This window comes from Eretmochelys imbricata, chromosome 1 (genome assembly GCF_965152235.1).
Source record: "Eretmochelys imbricata isolate rEreImb1 chromosome 1, rEreImb1.hap1, whole genome shotgun sequence".
Lineage (NCBI taxonomy): Eukaryota > Metazoa > Chordata > Testudines > Cheloniidae > Eretmochelys > Eretmochelys imbricata.
In genome coordinates, this window is record NC_135572.1 from 233,802,445 (window position 1) to 233,822,261 (window position 19,817).

The 19,817-nt window shown below is 42.7% G+C and overlaps 1 protein-coding gene across 2 annotated transcripts in view; it reads left to right on the forward strand.

Annotated features, from left to right (window-relative positions):
- The first annotated feature begins 2,043 nt into the window (after positions 1 to 2,043).
- WNT7B (Wnt family member 7B) overlaps positions 2,044 to 19,817 on the forward strand; it is a 128,162-nt gene continuing 110,388 nt past the window's right edge. Inside the window, exon 1 of one of the 2 annotated variants that reach the window (XM_077807437.1) lies at positions 2,044 to 2,114. In XM_077807437.1, the coding sequence (XP_077663563.1) occupies positions 2,044 to 2,114 (71 nt within the window). Of the gene's footprint in view, positions 2,115 to 10,370; positions 10,454 to 19,817 lie in introns of those variants that run through there. The other variant, XM_077807436.1, reaches the window with a different exon arrangement.

The following is a 19,817-nucleotide window of genomic DNA, read 5'->3' on the forward strand; positions in this document are numbered from 1 at the left end:
AGATATAAGCTGTGTGGATCAGAATAGGAAAACGGTTTTACCCCTATGTATTTTCAAAAAGGGACCGTGCTCTCTTTTGTGAAGACATAAACTTAAACCAGTTGCAGAGAGCATGTCAGAAAATGAATAAGGCAAAGATTGTCCAAGATATTTAAAAAATAGCATTAAAGAAAGACGTACAAGGAAACATGTATAAGAAGTGGTCTGGGGGGAGGGCTGGGTGCCTATGATAGCCAGCTCGTTGATTATTAAAGAATAAAACGTGAGGCACGCATGGGGAAAAGACAGAATCGTTTTACTGGTCAGCAGCGAGAGATAATTGAGCTCAATCCTGAAAAAAGCTAGCAGGCTCACCCCCGATCTGTCATTCCTCCCTCACTCCACGGGAGCGAGCGAGATACGGAAAATCAATACCACTGAACGGTTTTCCTTTTCTTGTTTCACTTTGCTCCCTTTCTGCGATCAGTGCATAGCATCTTGCTGTGTTCATGCCTCCTCCAAAATAGATGTTCTGTTCAGTAGCTCTTGAGGGGTTTTAATGAGATCTGCTAAGTGGGTGTGCGAATGGGGTTACCATTGATTGTGGCTCAGGGTACGAAAATCCAGACATTATTAACTAGTTAATCTTTTTGGGTCATCTTGAAAACGATATACAGTTTTGCAGTGTGTGATATATATATATATATATATATATATATATATATATATATATATATATGCAGGGCAGATTGATGCATTTACAAAAAGGTTTTCTCAGGCAAAGGAAGATGGCTTACAATCAGTTTTGTGTTCATTATCTGCTTTTGTTTGTCACTGCCTGCTTTTGTTTACATTTGTATCGGTGTGTATTTCGCCGCTTCTAGTTGTAAGGTGCAGATAGCTTTATAGGTTTCCGGTTACTAAAATTATATGTGCATGTGTGTATATGCATAGGTGTAGGTATGTATAACTTACACAAACACACAGATGAGAATGTATGTGAGTTATTTATATATGCATATGCCTACAGATATATGCATAGACACAAATACACATATAGTACAGTGTATCAGAACAAACATTCCCACAGATTGTGGGAGTAACTGGAACAGATCTCAAAACCAGTGAGATTAAAAAAAATCGACGTCCGAACAGGCTCGAGTATCAATGACTGAATATAAATTGAGAAGTATTAATCTCTATGCACCCTGAGGCAAACCGAACTGGATAACTTAAATCTCGCTAAGAAGCTGGGTATTTCTTAAAGGAGGAAGAATGCTTTCTTGTTTTGCAAGACTGTATATAACTACCACCCCATTCAGTGACAGGCGTGTCTACAGCTATACACACATTCAGGTGTCTAGCAAAATACAAATATAGACATACACTATATTGTACAGCAAATAACGACATATACACAGATATGGAAAGCTGGCTTTCTTCGATTTTTTAAAAAATACGTTTTTACCATCTATTTTGCAAAATAAATAAGCTAGCCACACTGCTCCACGAGCGACAAATGCTTTAGTGACTGCTTTATTGCATTACACATGTGTGTGTAAAGGATGAGATGCGGTAGAGTCTGACACACACACGGCGGGGGGGGGGGCGGAAGAGGAGGGGAGGAGAGAGTGAAAGTGTGAGAGTGAAAGAGATCCTCCTCCTACCTGGAGCCACAGCTTGCAAGATACGTGGTGTCACCTGGGGAAGTCAGAACAAGTAAAAACACATTGAACTTGAGGGCTCTATGAGGTAGTTGATCAAGATCAGGGCTTGCTCATTTTCTCTCTCAGACGGGCTGTCCTGGGTTTTTGTTTTGCCTTTTTGAGAAACTCTTTCTGTCCCGTCCCCGTCTCCCCCCCACCACGTCCCCTCCCAATATCAGAGTCCGTTTTGGTCACCATGGTTTTAGAAAAAAAATCTTGTCTGAACGTTGTTGAGTTTTTACAGTTCGACGGGCTCCTTTTTTGGGTAGCCTCAGAAATGCTCTTGACTGGGATTTAATCGGCAGCGATCAGTTCTACTTTTTGTGCATTTTTTATGGCTCAGTCCATTCTCTAGATCATGCACAGAAACTTTCGAAAGTGGATTTTCTACGTGTTTCTATGCTTTGGAGTCATCTATGTCAAATTAGGGTAAGTGACTGTCCTCACTAATACTCTGGTTTTTGGATCAAACTTGTGAACAAAATATCTTGCCAAAATGTGTGATGTTTGTCTCCCCCTGTGTTTGAAGACGTGTTGAAGTTTCACGTCCATCAGCAAAAGAACAGTGAAAATGTGTATTTCTTTTAAGTGCCTTGTTGTGATTCTAGTCAGAATGCCACTGCTTTAAAAGAGACAGGCGAATAGAAGCTACAGTGACTTTCAGTCTGCAGGGACCAGCTTGGCCGTGAGGAGAGATTCTTTTATTTTTGGACTATTTAATCGAATCTGAATATTAGCTCTGGCATACAGTCCCTCAGAAAGCTGATGGAGTTAGGTCAGCCACTATTGATGAGACAATAGGGCAGAGTTTAAGTAGTCAAAGGGGGGGGGGCGGAAAATCCCTGGTCTGAACCTGCTCTCAGGGATTTTTTTTTTTTTTTAATGCAGGCCTAGACACAATTTGCGTCTCTATCCATCACACAGACGTGTTGAAATTAACTTGACAACTGGTCCGTCTACCTCTCTGGTAAAACAACCCTGAACCACACCAGGAAACGAGGGCTGTCGCTGCAGTGTTCTGCTCATTAACTGCAGCTATACCAGGCCAAATTTTAGCAGTGCTATTGGGGAGTCAAATGTTTGCTTGTTGTTTGACCACAATGATCTAGATCACTATGTTATTTTAGTTGCCAAGTTTCTCTCTCGCTCTCACTCATTCACCTGTATGCCCTTATTAATATTGCTCTCGCAGTAGGCTGACTTGAGTTGTATTTCCACATTCCTGAGCCCCAGCCGAGTTCTTACCTGTCGAGCTGCAAACTCTTAAAAGATCCTGCCTTAGCATAGCTGGGGGATTTTTTTTTTTAAATGATCAAGAATGCATAAGGTGGGTTGTAATCTGAACATTCTTGCTACTCAGTTTGAAATCAATACAGGTGTGTGGGGCGGGGGGGGGGAGCAGGGAGAAGCTGCAATTATATTAAAGTAAGGATAATTGCACTAAGTGCACTTAGAAAGAGACAGTCATACAGACACTGCACCACAATCCAGCGTAATGTAGAGTGCCTCCTGGTAAAAGACGTCCATCCTCTTCCACCTCCCTGCAAGCGATAACGTGATACAGCTTTGGAGCACAAACTACATCAGCCATCCTTTGCCCTCCTCTTCCTTTGATATTGTTTTACACGCTTGACTTTTTAAATAGAGCCACACCACCTACCTAACATGATATTTTGTATTGCTCCCTGCAAGCGGAGCAGCTGCAGAAAGCAGTGCAGTACTCTGCAGGGGCAAAATATCATAGACTGGAAGGAATGGGGGGGGGGGGGGGGATCCGTAATCAAGTGAACAGAATAGCAGAGCCTTACGATCACACAAGGGAAAAATCAGCTCAAAGGGGTCAGTTTACTGATGGGAAAATAACTAGCTCGGGTACTGCTAACTTACACTCTCCCATCACCCAGCTAGCCACGTCCTTCTCGAAGGAATCAGGTGGCTGTAGATAATTGGCATGAGGAGAGGATGCCCTTATTTACAGTTGGATAGGAAAGCCAAGAGATGTGGCCCAATGGACTGGCTTTCCAGAGTGTTTCCCCAGTGGGCAGAAGCTCGTTTTTTTCCCAGGTCCCCATTATAAATAGCCCTGCTATTCGCAGGTGTCTGTATAACCAGATACACACGATGTGTTGTCTTTACTAAAATGTATTCAGCGTACAGAACTCCAGTAACTGCATGTGGCAGGACACAGAAAATACATGTAAGATTGCCCGTTAGTAGTGCATTAGAAAGACAATATAGGTGGGAGAATAATATCTTTTATTGGATCAACTTCTGCTGGTAGAAGTCCAAGCGGTTGAGCTGCACAGAGCTCTTTTTCAGGTCGGGGGAAGGTGAGTGTACGTTAAGCGAGACTCCACTCAGCGATCAGAAAACTTTGAAAATAACACGAAGTTGAAAGAGTTTCAACTATCCCCTCAGACACTACCGTAACGGGACCAGATACCCAGTCATTCAGATTCTTTCACCTTGCTACGGGTCTTGCCTTGGCGGAACAGCCCCTTGTCTTTAACCGATCTTTTCTGCACTGGCCTATATGCCTACAGGGGGAAAGTTAGCTGGTACTATTTCCCAGGGGTATCTGCTGGATATATATTCGATTTCTCCTGAAAGCCTCCTCTGTTTGTGAAGCTTTTTAGCTTTTTTTTAAAAAAGCTGCTTTTAGCTTTTTATTATAGCTAACCAATTTTTGTCATCATATAATATAGTGCTAACTTCTGTTATCCTTAAGGTTTAGATTTACACATTTGTAAATGAGGAACGAATTTGGCCCCATATGTAGTCAGATATTAGATACCACAACGATGAGAACGCTATACATGCCTAGATAGCTAAAGAAAGAGATCTCTCACAGCGAAAGAGACAAGACAAGACCAAATAGTTTGCAGTACCAGGGAATGACTTTGTTAGACTAGATTAATTTGCATAGTGGCTTTATAATTAAGTGAACAGAAGATCTGGAACATGGTAAAGTCTGGAGGGGCAGGTTTCTTTGTTGTTAGACATTAAACATGCAACTTTAAAAAAGAGAATTCAGAACAAAAACAAGAGGTCATTGATTAATTGTCCCCATAACTAAAAAAGACCGTGTAGCAAGAACTGTAAAAGTTCGTATAGAAACCACCACATCTTTCACCATTCCTTGAAGGGGATGATGATATTTCACTTTCCCTGAACAATAGCAGAGAAATTTGCTCTGAGATCCTGGGCTACTTCGAGGCTAGACATGTGGGATGCAATTATTTCCTCTTTCATCAAGCTCTGGAACTACCATTTTGTTGAAACTATATCCTTTGGCTGTAATGATACCTTTTTGGAGTCAGGTTTTTGCACAGAAAGGAAAGGATGGGATGATAAAGTAGCAGTCTGCCTTCTAGTGCTTTTGGGTTTAATTTGCAGTATGAATACGAGTGTTGTTTTGTCAACATAGCAAAGATTTTATATTTTGCAGTTCTTTTATTTGCTATGGAAAAAAATACTAAAACCTGAATAAAGTGTTGCAAAAGATCCACTTCAATAATGAGAGGACGTTGGCAAACCTTTAAGCCTCAGAAAGGAAGCATCAAATACACATTTGCCTACCCAGTGATAAATGTGGAAATTGGGTGTCAGCGCTTTTAATTTAACAAAGAAGTTGGCATTTGTAATTAGGACAAGAGGGTATAATTCCGATGCAGCAGTCTTCACTTAGGCAAAATTGCCATTGACTGCATTTCCATTCTGTGACTTGACTGAGTTTTGCCAGAGTGACAGGCACGAGGTAAAGCATTACTTCATATTAAGAACCAATAATGAGTCCTCTCCTTAACTATTTCGCCAATTATTTAATACAGGAAATCAGAAGAGTGAACATCGGGAGATTTCTGAGGTATTCACATTTTAAACAATATTGCATTGTTATGGCAAACACTCCATCTGCAGCACCGGAGACAAACGTAGGAATAACCAACGTTTTATCCTCAATTGAGATTCGAATTCAAAAAACAAAATAAAAAAACCCCAACCCCTGAAGTCTGGCAGGTTAAAACATCTCATATTTAAGCAAGCATTTCCTTCAGTTTTCAACCAGGATTAAAATATTAATGTCAGATACTGCAAATAAGTATTGCCCTCAAAAATTGCACACCGACAGACACTGTTAGAAGAAATGCAAATTAAAAAGAATAGCTGTCCCACCGCTGCAAATAAAAAGGTAAAGTCTGAAAAGAATAGATACAAGCTTTGTAAAGGTGGAGTCCACTGATGGAACCCTGGGCTAAATTGAAACCAGTGCTGTCAATGTGATGCTTCCTTTCGTTTTATTCTCTCACAGAGAACAGGTAAGGAACATATTTAAGCATCAGCACTGGAACAAAAGAAAACAAAATTGACTGTGAATGGAAAGTCAGAGTAACATGGGGGAGGGGGAGAGAGGAGGTCGACAGCCCTTTAATTATTTGATCACAGTGGAGCCATTTATTTAATCCAGTAGAGCCATTTAATCCACTTGGATAGGTTCTGGGAAGACAATTCCCCCTGTAGAGGTGGATGCCCTGTTAACCAGGTCACAGCATGAAACTATAATGAGCTGGCTTTTCATGTCACCTCGCAACTGCATACAGCACATATAGTCTGGCGTGTCTTGATGATCTTTAAATGTTGCACCCTTGTCTTTTCAGCATTAGTTAGTCTAGTAAACTCAAGCATGTGTTTGAAAAGGGTGGAGGAGATTATTTTTTTCTCCTTTTAAGCGCATGTGATCAACATGATGAAAAAGAAATGAACAGAAACCGAAGGATGGTTATGTCTCAACATTTGTTTTGCTATTGTGGCAGTATACAGAAAACGACAACGAAATCGCGCCTTCTTTGGGGGTGCTCTTCTAAATTACATCACTCGTGGACATAAATAGACTTCGTGGGTCAGATCCTGCAGTCAGTGGGAGCTTCCTCTGCATAAGGTGTCCTGGAACGGGAGAGATTAATTTTTTGACAATGCTTTCCCTGGTTTAATTAATCTATGGAACATAATGATGGTGTAGCAGATGCAAAAACCTTTAGCTTATTATCCTCTTCCTGCGCTCTGTCACTGCTTGGGGAACTGGCCACAGCTCACATTTTGTAACTACACCAAATAAAATGCTTCCTCTTATACAGAAACCACATGGGTATTTGGGCTTTTCCTTTTATTTATTTTCTAGGGTTTTGCGTTTTATTTAGTAGATAAATACTCACGTGGTTTCAATGCACTTGGACTCCATGCACCTTAGCTGTAAATGAAAATAAACGGCATCGCTGCTCTGGAAATCCTATAAAGTTTGATCGATGATAACTAGGTCTGGCCAGCAAGAATGAAACTATTGATGCTTCATGTTTTGTTAAAGAGAAAAGAACATTAAAATGCATACTTTAAGGGAAAATAACCAGATTTCAATAAATAACTAAAATAGAGAGCACTTAATCTCCGGGCTAGTCTAAACAGCAATTCCAAGAAGGGTCCAAATACCGGATATCTCCTAAACTTTTATAATATTTAACTACTAGAGTCAGAGGCTGAACATTTCAAAGCAATCTAAGGGATTTAGACACACTCTTCCATGTAAAATCAATGGGTCTAAATTCCATAGACTATTTCGAAATTTCCACTCAGAATCTTTACAAAGGCTAAATGAAATGTTGTCATCTTATTCTGATTTCAATACTAGCCATCACGGAAAAAAAAAATATTGATACTAGTGGCAGTCTGTGCCTCTCACATGGCTTGCCAGCCAGGCAACTGCAAATCCTAGACAACTCATTTGTTGTGCACCATATTCTAACTTCTGCAGAACATACGAATTGAATATTTTTTTCGGTGAAGAAATCAGTTCTGTGCATTTCAGACATACTTGAAAAGGTTTTGCCAGGTTTTGATGTACACCTATTCTGGACATTTGGCCCATTTTGCACGCAGAGTTGTCAAAAGAAAGAAACTGACGCTCGGAGTAGACAGATAAAAGAGAGGGGAAATAGTTTATTCAATACAGTCTCCGTGTCAGGCTCATTCTCTAGGATGGTGTTGGTAACCATTTCACTGCTGTTCTGGCTCTGGTATGTTTAGAGCATGCTTGTTTGTGGGAGAACAACTGGTACATGCTCAAAAATGTCGTATTTGGGGTTACTGATAATATAATCGTATAAACTACAACACCAGTTTGTTACAGGGAGGGTATTCGGTTTTTAAACACAGTAGGAGCAAATGCATCTCTCGGTCACACCCCCCCCCCCCTCCAAGTTTATGGAGTTTAATTCCACTTCTTTCTTCGTTTTACCATTCCGTAATAAAATGTCACTTCAAAAGAATAAATTGCATGACTTCGTTTTGCTTTCTAGAGCGTTAATCTAGTCATGTATTGTAACGCTATAGATAACACCGGTCCTAATTCTACAGTTACAGATGGGCAAATCACGTTACTTCAACTATGCAGGTGAAATGTTCCAACCTCATTCAGGAGGTTTTGCAGTGCCAAGTTGGGAAGGTTTACTGTTTAAACATGGATATGACTCTTCTTTAAAAGGGTAAACATTTTAAAATGTATCTGAATGGTCAATCTGTAAAAGAATGCTAGAAATAAAATAAAAAAAAACAATTGTCATAAACTCTGATTTACATTTATCATAGTTACACGTAATAAAATCATTACTCACATACATATAAATATGTATATGAGAGAGTGGGCTGGAGAGCGGGACGCATATATGTATGTACTACGAAGAAATATGACAACTTAGAGGATCCAACTTAAACCTTAAACCCTTTGAACAATGCAAAGCGTTTCCCCTTATTCCCTAAGATTATATTTTTTCCAGATAATGTTAATTATACTAACGGGTGATATTGAACTTGTAGATGAAAATGATTAAATAAAACAAAAATAGTAACGATTCTGATAATATAGGTAGAGAAAATGTAAACATTTTAGAGACAGTCTGTAACCTTAGCGGCATTTGGAGGATTCCTGTATTGCATAACAGACACCTAAAGAGATTAGGCTACACGTTCTTAAGAGATGCTTTCACGGTATTTGGAACACCCAAGTTAAAGAAAACTCGTGCAATTATTTGGGAACTAACATGAGAAAACACACAATTGACATGTGGACTAAAGAAAACTATAAAGATGAGAGACCTGGTGTATTTCCGCTGCATTTATGCTAAATTGCCTGCTGTACATATTTCTCTCTCGGGGCTCCTTTTCAAATTCCAATTCTTGGAAGCTAACGTGTCTTTCTTCCCCACAACTCTCCTCACTAACAAATACAGTGCCCCATGATTTTTCCAAATAAGGGAAACACCCAACATCGCAAAAAGCGAGAGCAATTGTTCATCACAAACTTTTCACTGACCTCTTAGTTACTGACTGACTTTGCAATCTGTTGAGACACACGTTAGGTGTAAATACTCTTTATTACCTAAGCCTATGAAAACATAATAATGTAGTCAACAGCGGGAACACTGAGAACTTAAGTAGACTGCCTCCAAGTAATACAGGGAAGAGGGAACTAAACAGCAGGGGCAACTGCTCCTCAAACTTTCATCTTCTGATAAAGAAAATCTTGAATGTGAGAGGTGTGTGTGAAGATGCCTCCTGAACCGCTCAGAGATACCAGGCATGTTGGCAAAGGACTATAACCCCCCAAACAAGCTACTTCATTTTCTCCGACTCCCGCGCACGCGAACTCCAAGCCGGTAAAACACTAGGATTCAAAGGATTATCTGTTTGATTATTTTTCACTCGGGCAACTCTATAAACATTCGCTTTCTGAAAGGACCCTTTGAACTAATGTGTAATTTGCAACTCGGGGGGGTGGGTATAACAACAGATCCTTTCCTCCACCAGCGTCTCTCACAGTGTTTCAGATGGTGGGGGGGGGGGGCAGCCTTTCATAATCAACCAATTTCACCAAACTAAGTCGTGCGTTTCTAGCTGCCCAGTCCCTTCAGCATCCTCTCAACACGAGCTTTTGAAATAGTGCCACCTATACGGCACCGGAGCGCGCAGCCTGCAGTCCACAGAGCGGACGATTTGTTTAAAATACACGATCCAGTGGCTGAGGCTTGCGTTCAAAGCAAGAGGCAGCTGGAGGTCTCAGGCCGCGCACACAGCTAGAACGCAGGGCTTTGGCGAGATCAGTGTCTTTCCATTGTCATCCTCCCCTTTAAAAAAAAAAAAAAAAAACCAACAACAACACGGGAGGCGGATTGCAGGGACTGACTGCCCAATGGCAGCTTGGAGTCTCTGGAGAGTTAGAGAGAGAAAAAATAGAGAGCGAGAAAGAGAGAGAGAGCGAGCGGCACTTTCTGCCCTCCAAATCCCTTAAACCATCCTCATTCCACCACGCGAACCCACTCTCTCGCAGCGCCCAACCCCCGAGACATGCCAGGCAGCATTCCAGAGCCAGAGGCGGCGGCGGCGGCGGCGGCGGCAAGCGGCAGCGGCAGCCGATACGCTGCGCGGGGAGCAGCGTTAGCACCAAGGGGAAACTAGGCACAACACTGCAAACAAACCAACCCAAACAAGCCCCCCCACGCCCCAGGGACTGGAGTCCAACTCAGATCCAAGCAGAAAAGGCCACAGCTGACACCAAAACGGGTGGGGAATAACCATCTGGGGGGGCCAGAAAGGAATACCCAAGGAAGCGAACTCCACGAGTGTAAACGGGATTCAGCCATGCTCCTTTTTTCATCTCGCAGTGTTTTACTCTCAGTGTATTACCCTCAGATTTTCCTCATCCTTACCAGTGGGAGTTACCTGTAAGTGATCCAGATTTTTTTTTTCATACGCTTTAAAATGACCCCGCTAGCTGCCTGGGGGCAATCTGACCGAAGGGAGCCGGGATACCTAGCGTTGTGGCAGGTCTGTGAAATGTGTGATGATGCTGATGTTGTAACTCGGTCAGGGGGGCGGATGCAGCCAGGTAGCCGGAGAAGCTGCTCGTTTCTCCCCAACGCGGGATGCGGCTTTCCCTCAGACCCGGCAGAGCACAGACCACATCTCGCCCAGTGTTTTACGTTATCGCGGGCAGGTGACATTTTGTCAGCTCTTGAATGATGGGGAAGCGCACCTGACCTCCCAGGAAGAAAGGACCTAGGGGCCAGCTTTTCCCAGAGGAATTGCAAAACCCTCCGGGAGGGCAATATCTCTTTATGTTCTTAAAGGGAAGACACACAGACGTAAGGTTATACAGCCCGGGGCATCTGTAGGGAATAAAGCAGGACTCATCAAAGCCAGTGAAAACAAAGCTAGGTTGGACAAATGCACCCACCGCTACGTTGCTCTAACCGGATGCTTCTCTCTTCTCTCTGGTCTGATCTAGGAGTTAGACCGGGCTCCAGAACCCTTTCCCGCGCTCGGAGGAGGAAGGGGCTTGGGGGTGGGGGGGAGGGTGGGTGGGACTGGGAATGGTTTCGGTCCTTAAATAAAATCCCTGTAATCACATAGGTGCTTTCTTGGCTCCCTGTTCACTCTGGAGTGAGTGAGGGCGCTGGTGGTCCTAAAGGCCTCCCAGCAGGTTGGCTGGCGGTCCCTGGTTTTAGACTCTCAGGTGTTTCTGACTGAAAAAAAAAAATCAACCTCAGGGCCCCATTAGCTTTCCTGTCTGCCTGAAAGTCATCCCGCGGGTGGCTCACACGTGGAAAGGGCTAGAAACTAACTGCGCCCTGGGTGAGGGCAAAAATGTCAAGCGCCTCTGATCGCCCAACGCCACATGGGTGCTAACCACATGTAATGTGGAGAACAGAAGTAGCCGAGGACAGTTCTCGGGTCTGGTCCTTCTACATTCCTTGAGCACCTTGAACTCCGCTGACTTCACGGGAGGTTTGACACGTCAAATAAAAAGAATGCAGGATCGGGCCCGGCAGTAGGCACGTTTCGGTAGGCAGCTGCCGGGGTTACCTGGCTCTGTGGTTCAGGGAGGCTGCGAGGTTTGCCAAAGACGGTACTAGTCCGTTCAAGAGCTATTCAACCTGCACCTTCAGCCTAAGAAGGAAAACCTGTTTCAGGATTCCTGTTTCACGCTCACGTTATATTTACAGTGTCCTGATCAGTGCCTACTTCTTTATGATGCCACGAATATGGATTTTAAATTTTGCCCCCTGAATTGTGTGTGCATGTATATTTTTTATATGTTTGGCCTCTTTCCGTTTACACACACACACACAGAGTGTATATCTCTAGTTTCTGGTAGTCCATGGAAAAACAGAATTCCCCACCCTGGAAGAGAAGAAAGCATAAACACACCCGTCAAAAGAAACGAAACATTTCTGTTTCTGCATTCTTAATTCTTAATGAAATGCACATGCCCTGGCTACTGATTTCCGAGGACGCTTGATTTATGGAACCATATTCGGTTTAATTTAGTTGGATGCTATTGATCAAACCAAATAGCTAAGGCTCTCTGTTTTTCCCATGCGGGTCCTGTCTCCTGGTAGGTAACCATTTCCTTATAAAATACAGCATTGGCTTCTTTTCCAGAAGGTCAAAAGTTATAATAAATAAATAAAAAACCCTTTTAATATAAACGTAGCCATATTTTTCTCAAAACCGTAGGAAATTACTATCCTACAAAGTTTTCCTTCTATAAATAGTTCAAATCTTGAAACAAAAGTTTTAAACCACACACCAGATGCTGGGATGCTGGCGGTTTCCCTTGCTGTGTGACATAATTATAAGGTCCGAATGCAAAAGCTATAGAAGTATAATAATAATACTAAGGCAACTGCTGAGGGGGAATACAAGGGAAGCAAGGCATGCTTTATTTAGAGCTAACTACTTGGAGATCTTCTGAGCGCTCATCTGTGACCATGAGAATTTGCTGGGGATAAATAATGCCCTCTCCCTTCCCTGTGCCATCCCCAGTTCATCCTGTGAGTCAGGTCACTTGTTCCGCTGCCTGCAATGGACTTGGGGAGTTAGAGCGAGATCTGAGCTTTGGTCCCTATTGCAATCAAGTAGAGCAGAAAGGAAAGGGATCAGAAGGTGACACATAACAAAGCAAAGCCGAAATCAACAAGCACGTCACTTGATTAATAAATCCATATGAACGCAGCCTTGTGTCCTGGAGAAGAAAGCTGATCAGACTAAACAAGAATGTAATTGCAATCCACACATCCGTGTGCAAGCAAGACTTCGCTCCTCTCCTCTCCACCCGTCCCCAGCAAGAATGTTGTTTAAACGCCTGAAATTCCTCTATTTCCATCAAATGCGTGCTAGTATTAGTTAGCCTCCCCCTTTGTGCAGGGCCCCGGACAATGGGTTTTGCACAGCTAAACTCTTCCCTTCCAATAAAGTGTGAGAAACCTTGACATATTGTGATATCTTGCGGGGTATTTTTTTTTTTTGACAGTTAAAAGAGAGAGAGGTTAGTTAGTTGAGTGCCTACTGGATTTGTGTTGTTTATCTTGTGGACAAACATATGTCTCTGGTTTACTAATGATAGCGTTTGAAGATTAAGGCACGGTAGAGGCTGTTGGAGTATTACCTACTGGGGTCTCTTTCCGTTTGCATTTGTGTAGGGAGGCTGCTTCTCCCGTTGCTAAGGGACTGCCAGTGATGAGGTTCATTTCCCTACGGATCTTTCTAGTCTGTTCTGATGCACACAAGAATATGACTGCTTCTGTTGACAAGAGAATTGTATACTTTGTACTGAAGGGTGCAAAACTCTGGCTTCACGAAGACTTGGAGGGGGGGTCGCCTGTTTCTAGGCAGGCACCGCATAAAGGCACAAAACAAAAACCATGTAATCAGAACAAATAGTGTATTTCGAATGTGTTTTAGTGCACTGTAGGCTCAGTGATATGGTTTCATTGGTTAGGCGAGCTGAAAGTAGGTTGCAATTAGTTTTACCCACAACTGGTCAGAAAAGGGACACCTTAGCAAATAAATCTGGGTCTGGTGAATATGCGCTGTGGCAAAGTTGTTATCTTGGTGTGCATGTATCAGAATAATTGTATCATCCTAAACATTTGTGACCAGAAAGAATTTATGATTTAAAAAGAAACACAACTCAAATAAAACTAAGCTGCTGGTAGACAGATTTTGGAAAGACCATGATAAATGAAACATGTAACATAAAGCTGGTTCTTAATAATATCAATCTGATTAGTGTAAATGTCTAAGAGAGAAGATCAAGCATAATACAAGGTGGCACCTTTTCCTACAAGGGGGATATACGTCGTTCCTTGGTAGCATCTTCTAAAATAAAGTGGTTGTATTCTAACGTTTGGAGGTAATAGCTGTGTAATTTTTTTCACTGTTCACCTTCCCTATGGCAAGATGAATGCATTGGTTGGGGATTCATTTCTTACAGCTTGTAGAACATGGGGCTATGTACTGGCATACGAGGAGAGTTTGTTCTGTCAGAGATTTATTTGATGGGAATGGGAATTACCCTTTTGAACACATAGAGTAACAGAACAAGCCTTCATGCTGATTGTACATTAAAAACAAAAAAGAGAACGGTCTACATTAGTGAGCAGCACCCAGTGCTGGCTGGTTTCATAATGTAGAGAGAGAAAACTGCCTCTGTACGAGTTAGTTAATGTTTCTGATGGTGCCACTTCTGATACCCTAAAAGTTCGTAATTCCACATCCTCTGCTACTGGGGCTACTACATAGTCTAAGGGGATGGGTTAAAGGGGGTTTCTTGGTTTTTCATGTAGCAATAGGAGAATAATACTTCCGAACCCTTAAAGATTAGGGCTGTTGGTCACTAAAGATTTTCATCTGCTCTGTGTAGCTTTGTAGGGAGATGCACACAAAGCATGGTACATTAGATAGAGTACTGGATTTAGATTTATTCCTAGCTCAATCACTGAGATGCTGTGTAATCTTGGGAAAGTTACTTCATCTCTTTGTTTCCCCCTCTCATACTTTGTCTATCTTGTCTAGTTAGACTATATGCTCTTTGGGGCAGGGATTGTCTTTTACTAGGTGTTTGCACAGTGCCTAGCGCAGTTGGGTCCTGATCTCTGTTGAGATCTCTAGCCACTACTGTAATACAAATGATAAATAATAAGAGGCTTTTGAATGAGATTCCATACTGCATGGTTGTTGTGGGACATGTTGTCTTAGACATAAGAAGAGAGTGGCCTTTCCTAGCACACACAACAGAAGAGAGTGAGTTTCCTAGCACGCACTACAATAAATACTTTCTTGTGAGCGAGATGGCTGAAGAAGACTTGCATATCCCTCAGAGTGTTAAAGTCAATGTGAGGTTGGTTGGTTGTTTTAATGGACTGTTCCCACACATTAAAGCTGTCACATAGAGATATGAAGCCTAATTTCAGAAAAGCTGAACACCCAACAGCTCCAGCTGAAATCAGTGGAAGTGTGGGTTCTTAGCGCTTCTGAAAATGAGGACCCCATTTCTTTTGGAGGTAGGCCCAAACTAAACATCTTGTTGCTCTGATGAAGTTTGGAGCCAGATTGTAAATCTACGACTAGGTCCCTCTCTTTGACATAATCTAGGCCAAACCCCAGATTCTGAACTTCAGGGAAATTCAGTTATGGATCCAGACTTTAGACTTTTAATAGACACCTAACAAAACAGAAACAGTAGGTAATCAAAAGAGTCAAGTGCTAAATAACAAAGAAAAGAGCGTGTCTACATTCATTGTTCATAATCTAGGATGGTACCTGAAATTATTACACAGACTGCTTTGGGGACATATTCAAATAAATACAAAATCATTTTAATTATTCAGGTGAGCAGGGAAAATGGTCTAATGCAAAGATGCTAGCATATAAAATAAAGAAGGAAAATCCTCCCGAAGAAAATACTTTGGAAGAAAAGTCAGGAAGCCAAACAAAGAAGGGTTAGGTTTATATCTAGACTGGACAAATAGAGGTTTATATGGTAAAACCAAAAAACATTACATTTGTCCAGCAGTATGGTATTTCAAAGGTAGCATGTCACAGGTTAGTTCCTGTTCTTGGGTATACATGGCTTTATAACTGGGATTAACCTACTGTCAGAACAGATTCCTCACTCCCAAAATATAACAATTCTTTAGTTCTCCCAAGTCATTGTAAAGGAACATTGTGAACAGCTGTTAGATCAAAACAACTGCATCTGTTCTGGAACCTTTCTGTACAGAGCAGATTACCCTGGGCTAACTTTGCAGGCCCATTTCTTCACCATCCTACCCTTTTGCATGTAGCTATGCCCTTAGTATATGGCCAACATGCAGAGGTAGCTTCTCCCCCAAGGCTGGCAGGTACACCTGCACCTGCTAACTCATTGCCAGATGGCTTGCAGTTGCTCACGGTCCATCTGTCTGCTCAGTTTTCCTTGCTGCTTGGCTGCCTCTCCTCCCCTCCCTGCCTGCCTCCATAGCTCCACCCAACACTACCCTCAAATCCATATTTAAGCAGACCCATTTTATAATTTTGGCTAGAGCATCTAATAGGAGAGAGCTATGCACTATGTGGAAAATAAACAACAGAGATTCCCCATTATAACCTAAGAATAAAATTTAGAGTAAGCCTAGACCCCTATCATGGATTCCAAGATTTCCATGTTCTTGCAAAAATTTCCATGTTCTTTGAGATATTTGGATTGTGCCATATTAGCAAATAGCTGGCATGAATGAAACAGTCAAACTTGTAATTGAAAGCTGCAGAGTTAAGCCCTGGGCTGCATGGGAGGCTAATAGAGCTCAGGAGCTCAGGCAAAACAATGCAATCAAACAAAAGACAAGGCCAGTGGATTCTCAGTGAGCATTTTAATTCCCCCAAGGGTCATGCAGTTCTTTCTCTCTCCCTCCCCACTCCTTTCTTCCCCAAAGGTAAAATAATAGATTCCCCTCCAGCCCCAAATGTGGAGGGTCAGATTGGGTTTGCAATGGGCCTCTATATTCAGCAATATTCACTCATGACAAAAAACATGCATTGTCATTTTTATTTCCACTAATGGAAACATAGGGGGAGGGGGGAACCCACATTCTGGATACAAAACAATGCTGCAGATTTAATTTTAAAAATATCCATGTCTTCTATCCTGATCATTATGTCTACCTCTCTTCCTAAAAATTGGTAGGATAAAACCACAGTCCTCTATATAAAGCAGTGAAAAAGATTATTCAGATCTCCCTCTCAGGTTATGCTTCCAATTCCAAAAGGGTGTTTCCTTTACAGCCTGTCACAGGGGAAGTGCACCCCATCTCCCTTTGGGGCGGGATAAAGGTGTCAAGGCCTTGCGATTATGTCTGCCTGTCCATCCTTAGCCTCAGGGCAGTACAGCCTATTGGCTGAAGTCAATATCCTCTCACTTGGGCTGTATGGCCTAATGCCCACAGTCAGTATGATTGACCCCCTCTATCCAATTGTGCAGCCTTGTGGCCAGGGTCAATACAAGCACCCTCCCACTCGAGTTGTATGGCCTAGAGGCTAGAGTCTGTAAAGCTGCCCTCCTCAGCAGGGCTGTGCAGCCTGGTGGCTAGAGTTGGGGAAGTGGGCTGCCACCTGGGGTGGGGGTGTGTGGCGGCCACGGTAGGTGGCCCCAGGCCTTCCCACTCCGCTGGTTCCCAGCCCAGGGCCCTGGCAGTGTTAGTGTGTGTGCCAGTGAGTCAGCGGGGAATGTGGCTGAAACATGCTGACTCAAGATCTGCTTCAATAACTGGTCCACTGTCAAGTTCCCCATGGCTACTTCCTACCATTTTCCATGATGCTACGGTCTGGACATCTTCAGGGTCTCCGGCTTCCTCAGCCTGCATTGCTTCTGGCAGCTCCAGCCTCCCTTGGGTGTCTGCAGGTATCCAGGTGCCTGCCTGGGCCTCGGTGTCTTTTGGCTCCCATGGTCTGGGGCTCCAGTTGCTCCCAGGCTGTAGCCTGTGAGTTGCATCCTTCCTCTTCAGCAGTCAGCCTACAATGACTGGGCTGCTCCCTTTTATACTGAGCCAGCACTTGGACCCTTCTCAGTAGAGGTGAGGGAGCATGGCTCTCTCTCCCTTCCAGTCCAGTGTGGGGCAAGTACACCCCGTCACACAGCCTGAAAGCTACCTTGCTGTAAAATCCTTGTGAAGACATGGTGCTGGTAGTTTTTAGCTTGCTGTAGCTAGGTAAGGTCAACATTATAGCCTCGTCCATGGTTGGCCTCATTTAGCTACTTCATGGTTATAAACTACAAAGCCCTGTCTCCACTAGGATTTACAGTGAACTAGCTAAAAGAAAAGGAGTACTTGTGGCACCTTAGAGACTAACCAATTTATTTGAGCAGAAGCTTTCATGAGCTACAGCTTACTTCATCGCATCCGATGCTCAAATAAATTGGTTAGTCTCTAAGGTGCCACAAGTCCTCCTTTTCTTTTTGCAAATACAGACTAACACGGCTGCTACTCTGAAACCTGTCAGTGAACTAGCTAAAATGCACAAGTTCTCTTACTGTAAAAACACACCTGGTTTTGGCAGTGAAGACACGGCCTCAATTGGAGAGCTAATGTGTCTTGTCCAGGAAACAGTTTGAACCAGCAGAAGAGACAATTTGTATCCAGCTATCAACTGCACTTTTGATATTCATTTTCTTTTCAACCAATGACCATAGAACAGATTTAAGTGGTAGCTGAAGCCTCACAAAGGGTAAAATTTACCCTGTGCACAAATCCAGCAGAAACCCTATGCAGCAGGATTGGCTCAAAGTTCCTAAGGACCAGATCTTCAAAGGTATTTGGGTGCTTAACTCCCCTTGAAAGCAATGAGACTTAGGTGCTTAAACACCTTTGAGGATCTGGGCCTAAGTAACCAAAAAAAGGACATCAAATGGGATTTGAAGAGTGTAACTGAAGGCACACATTAGCCCCATAAATTCTAAATGTGGCATAAGAACTGACCCTGGTGAAGTGGCACCATGTCCAGTGGTGACTGTTACTGTGCCTCTAAAATTTTCAGCCTGTTACAAGAGATGTTTGGCCACAAAGCTGCCATTAAACTCAATGGGGGAACACTTCATTTTCAGAGTGTTACATGGAATTCAGCCACAGAACTGCCAGCATCTTTAATGGGATTTCTGTGGTTTAATCCCACGCAAAAGGTATGGGAAATGCTAGTGCCTAACTTCCTCCTGCTGACCTATTCCTGGACTAAATAACAAAACTATTCAGGAAAACACCTGCTTCTTGGGAGGCCATTTGTCACATCACAATGAACCTGTGCAGAATTATGGAATATCCTTACACTGTGTCATCTTAACATCAAGTGCCTAATTCTGATCCTACCTAGAGCCCGATCCAAATCCCAATGAAGTGAATCAGGGTAACGTTTGGTGAAGTCAACAAGGTTACAGTGGTGAAGTGAGAGAAGACTCAGAGCCAATGTCAGCATGATTCTTGCTCTTCTAGTGTTCCAGAATAGCCTTGACACAGGCTCCCATATTACGGAATAGGAATATACAGACAAGGCAACTTTAATAGAAGGCTATTCCTCCATGTCAGACAAAACCCCAAATCAGTTTTGGGGCTATTGAAATAATCATTATGGCCTATGGAGCCAGTATGAGCTGACATGAAAATAGTGCATTTTTTTTAGGGGGAAAACACTTCAAAAGCATTGCGGCATTTGTTCTTTATGTGCAAGGCATTGTGGGGCAGTCCACCCTTCAAGTCTGGAAGCAAGGACAAGCCATAAAGATATAACTACTGTCTGTCTGCATGGAAAACAATGGGGCATGGAAAACAATCTGAGGTGTCTTTCATTTATAATTACTTAACGCATGGCAGACCTGGAACTGGATATTAGATCTTCTTGCCTGGATGAATTGAGATATAATTATAAAATGCTACTAATATTTAACATTAGTGTCTTTCATTCAAGGATCTCAAATGAATTAATCCAACATTCATGTGGACTTGGCAAGGATCAGTTCAGCCACCACTGGGGTGGAGTGCAACAGCTGATTAATAGCACACAACGCCACTGCACATCCACTTAAGACCAGAACTGAAGACAATGACTATCCCCAGTTGAAACAGGAGGAAGAAATTAGGAAAACCCAGATACAATGACCTGGGTTGGAATTTGGCAAGGATGATGAGATTAATGTCCTTAAAGAGGCAACTTTGCCTAAGGGGTTAAGTCCTGGCCTATGAACCAACAAGTTCTGCGTTCTAATGCTGTCTCAGCCAT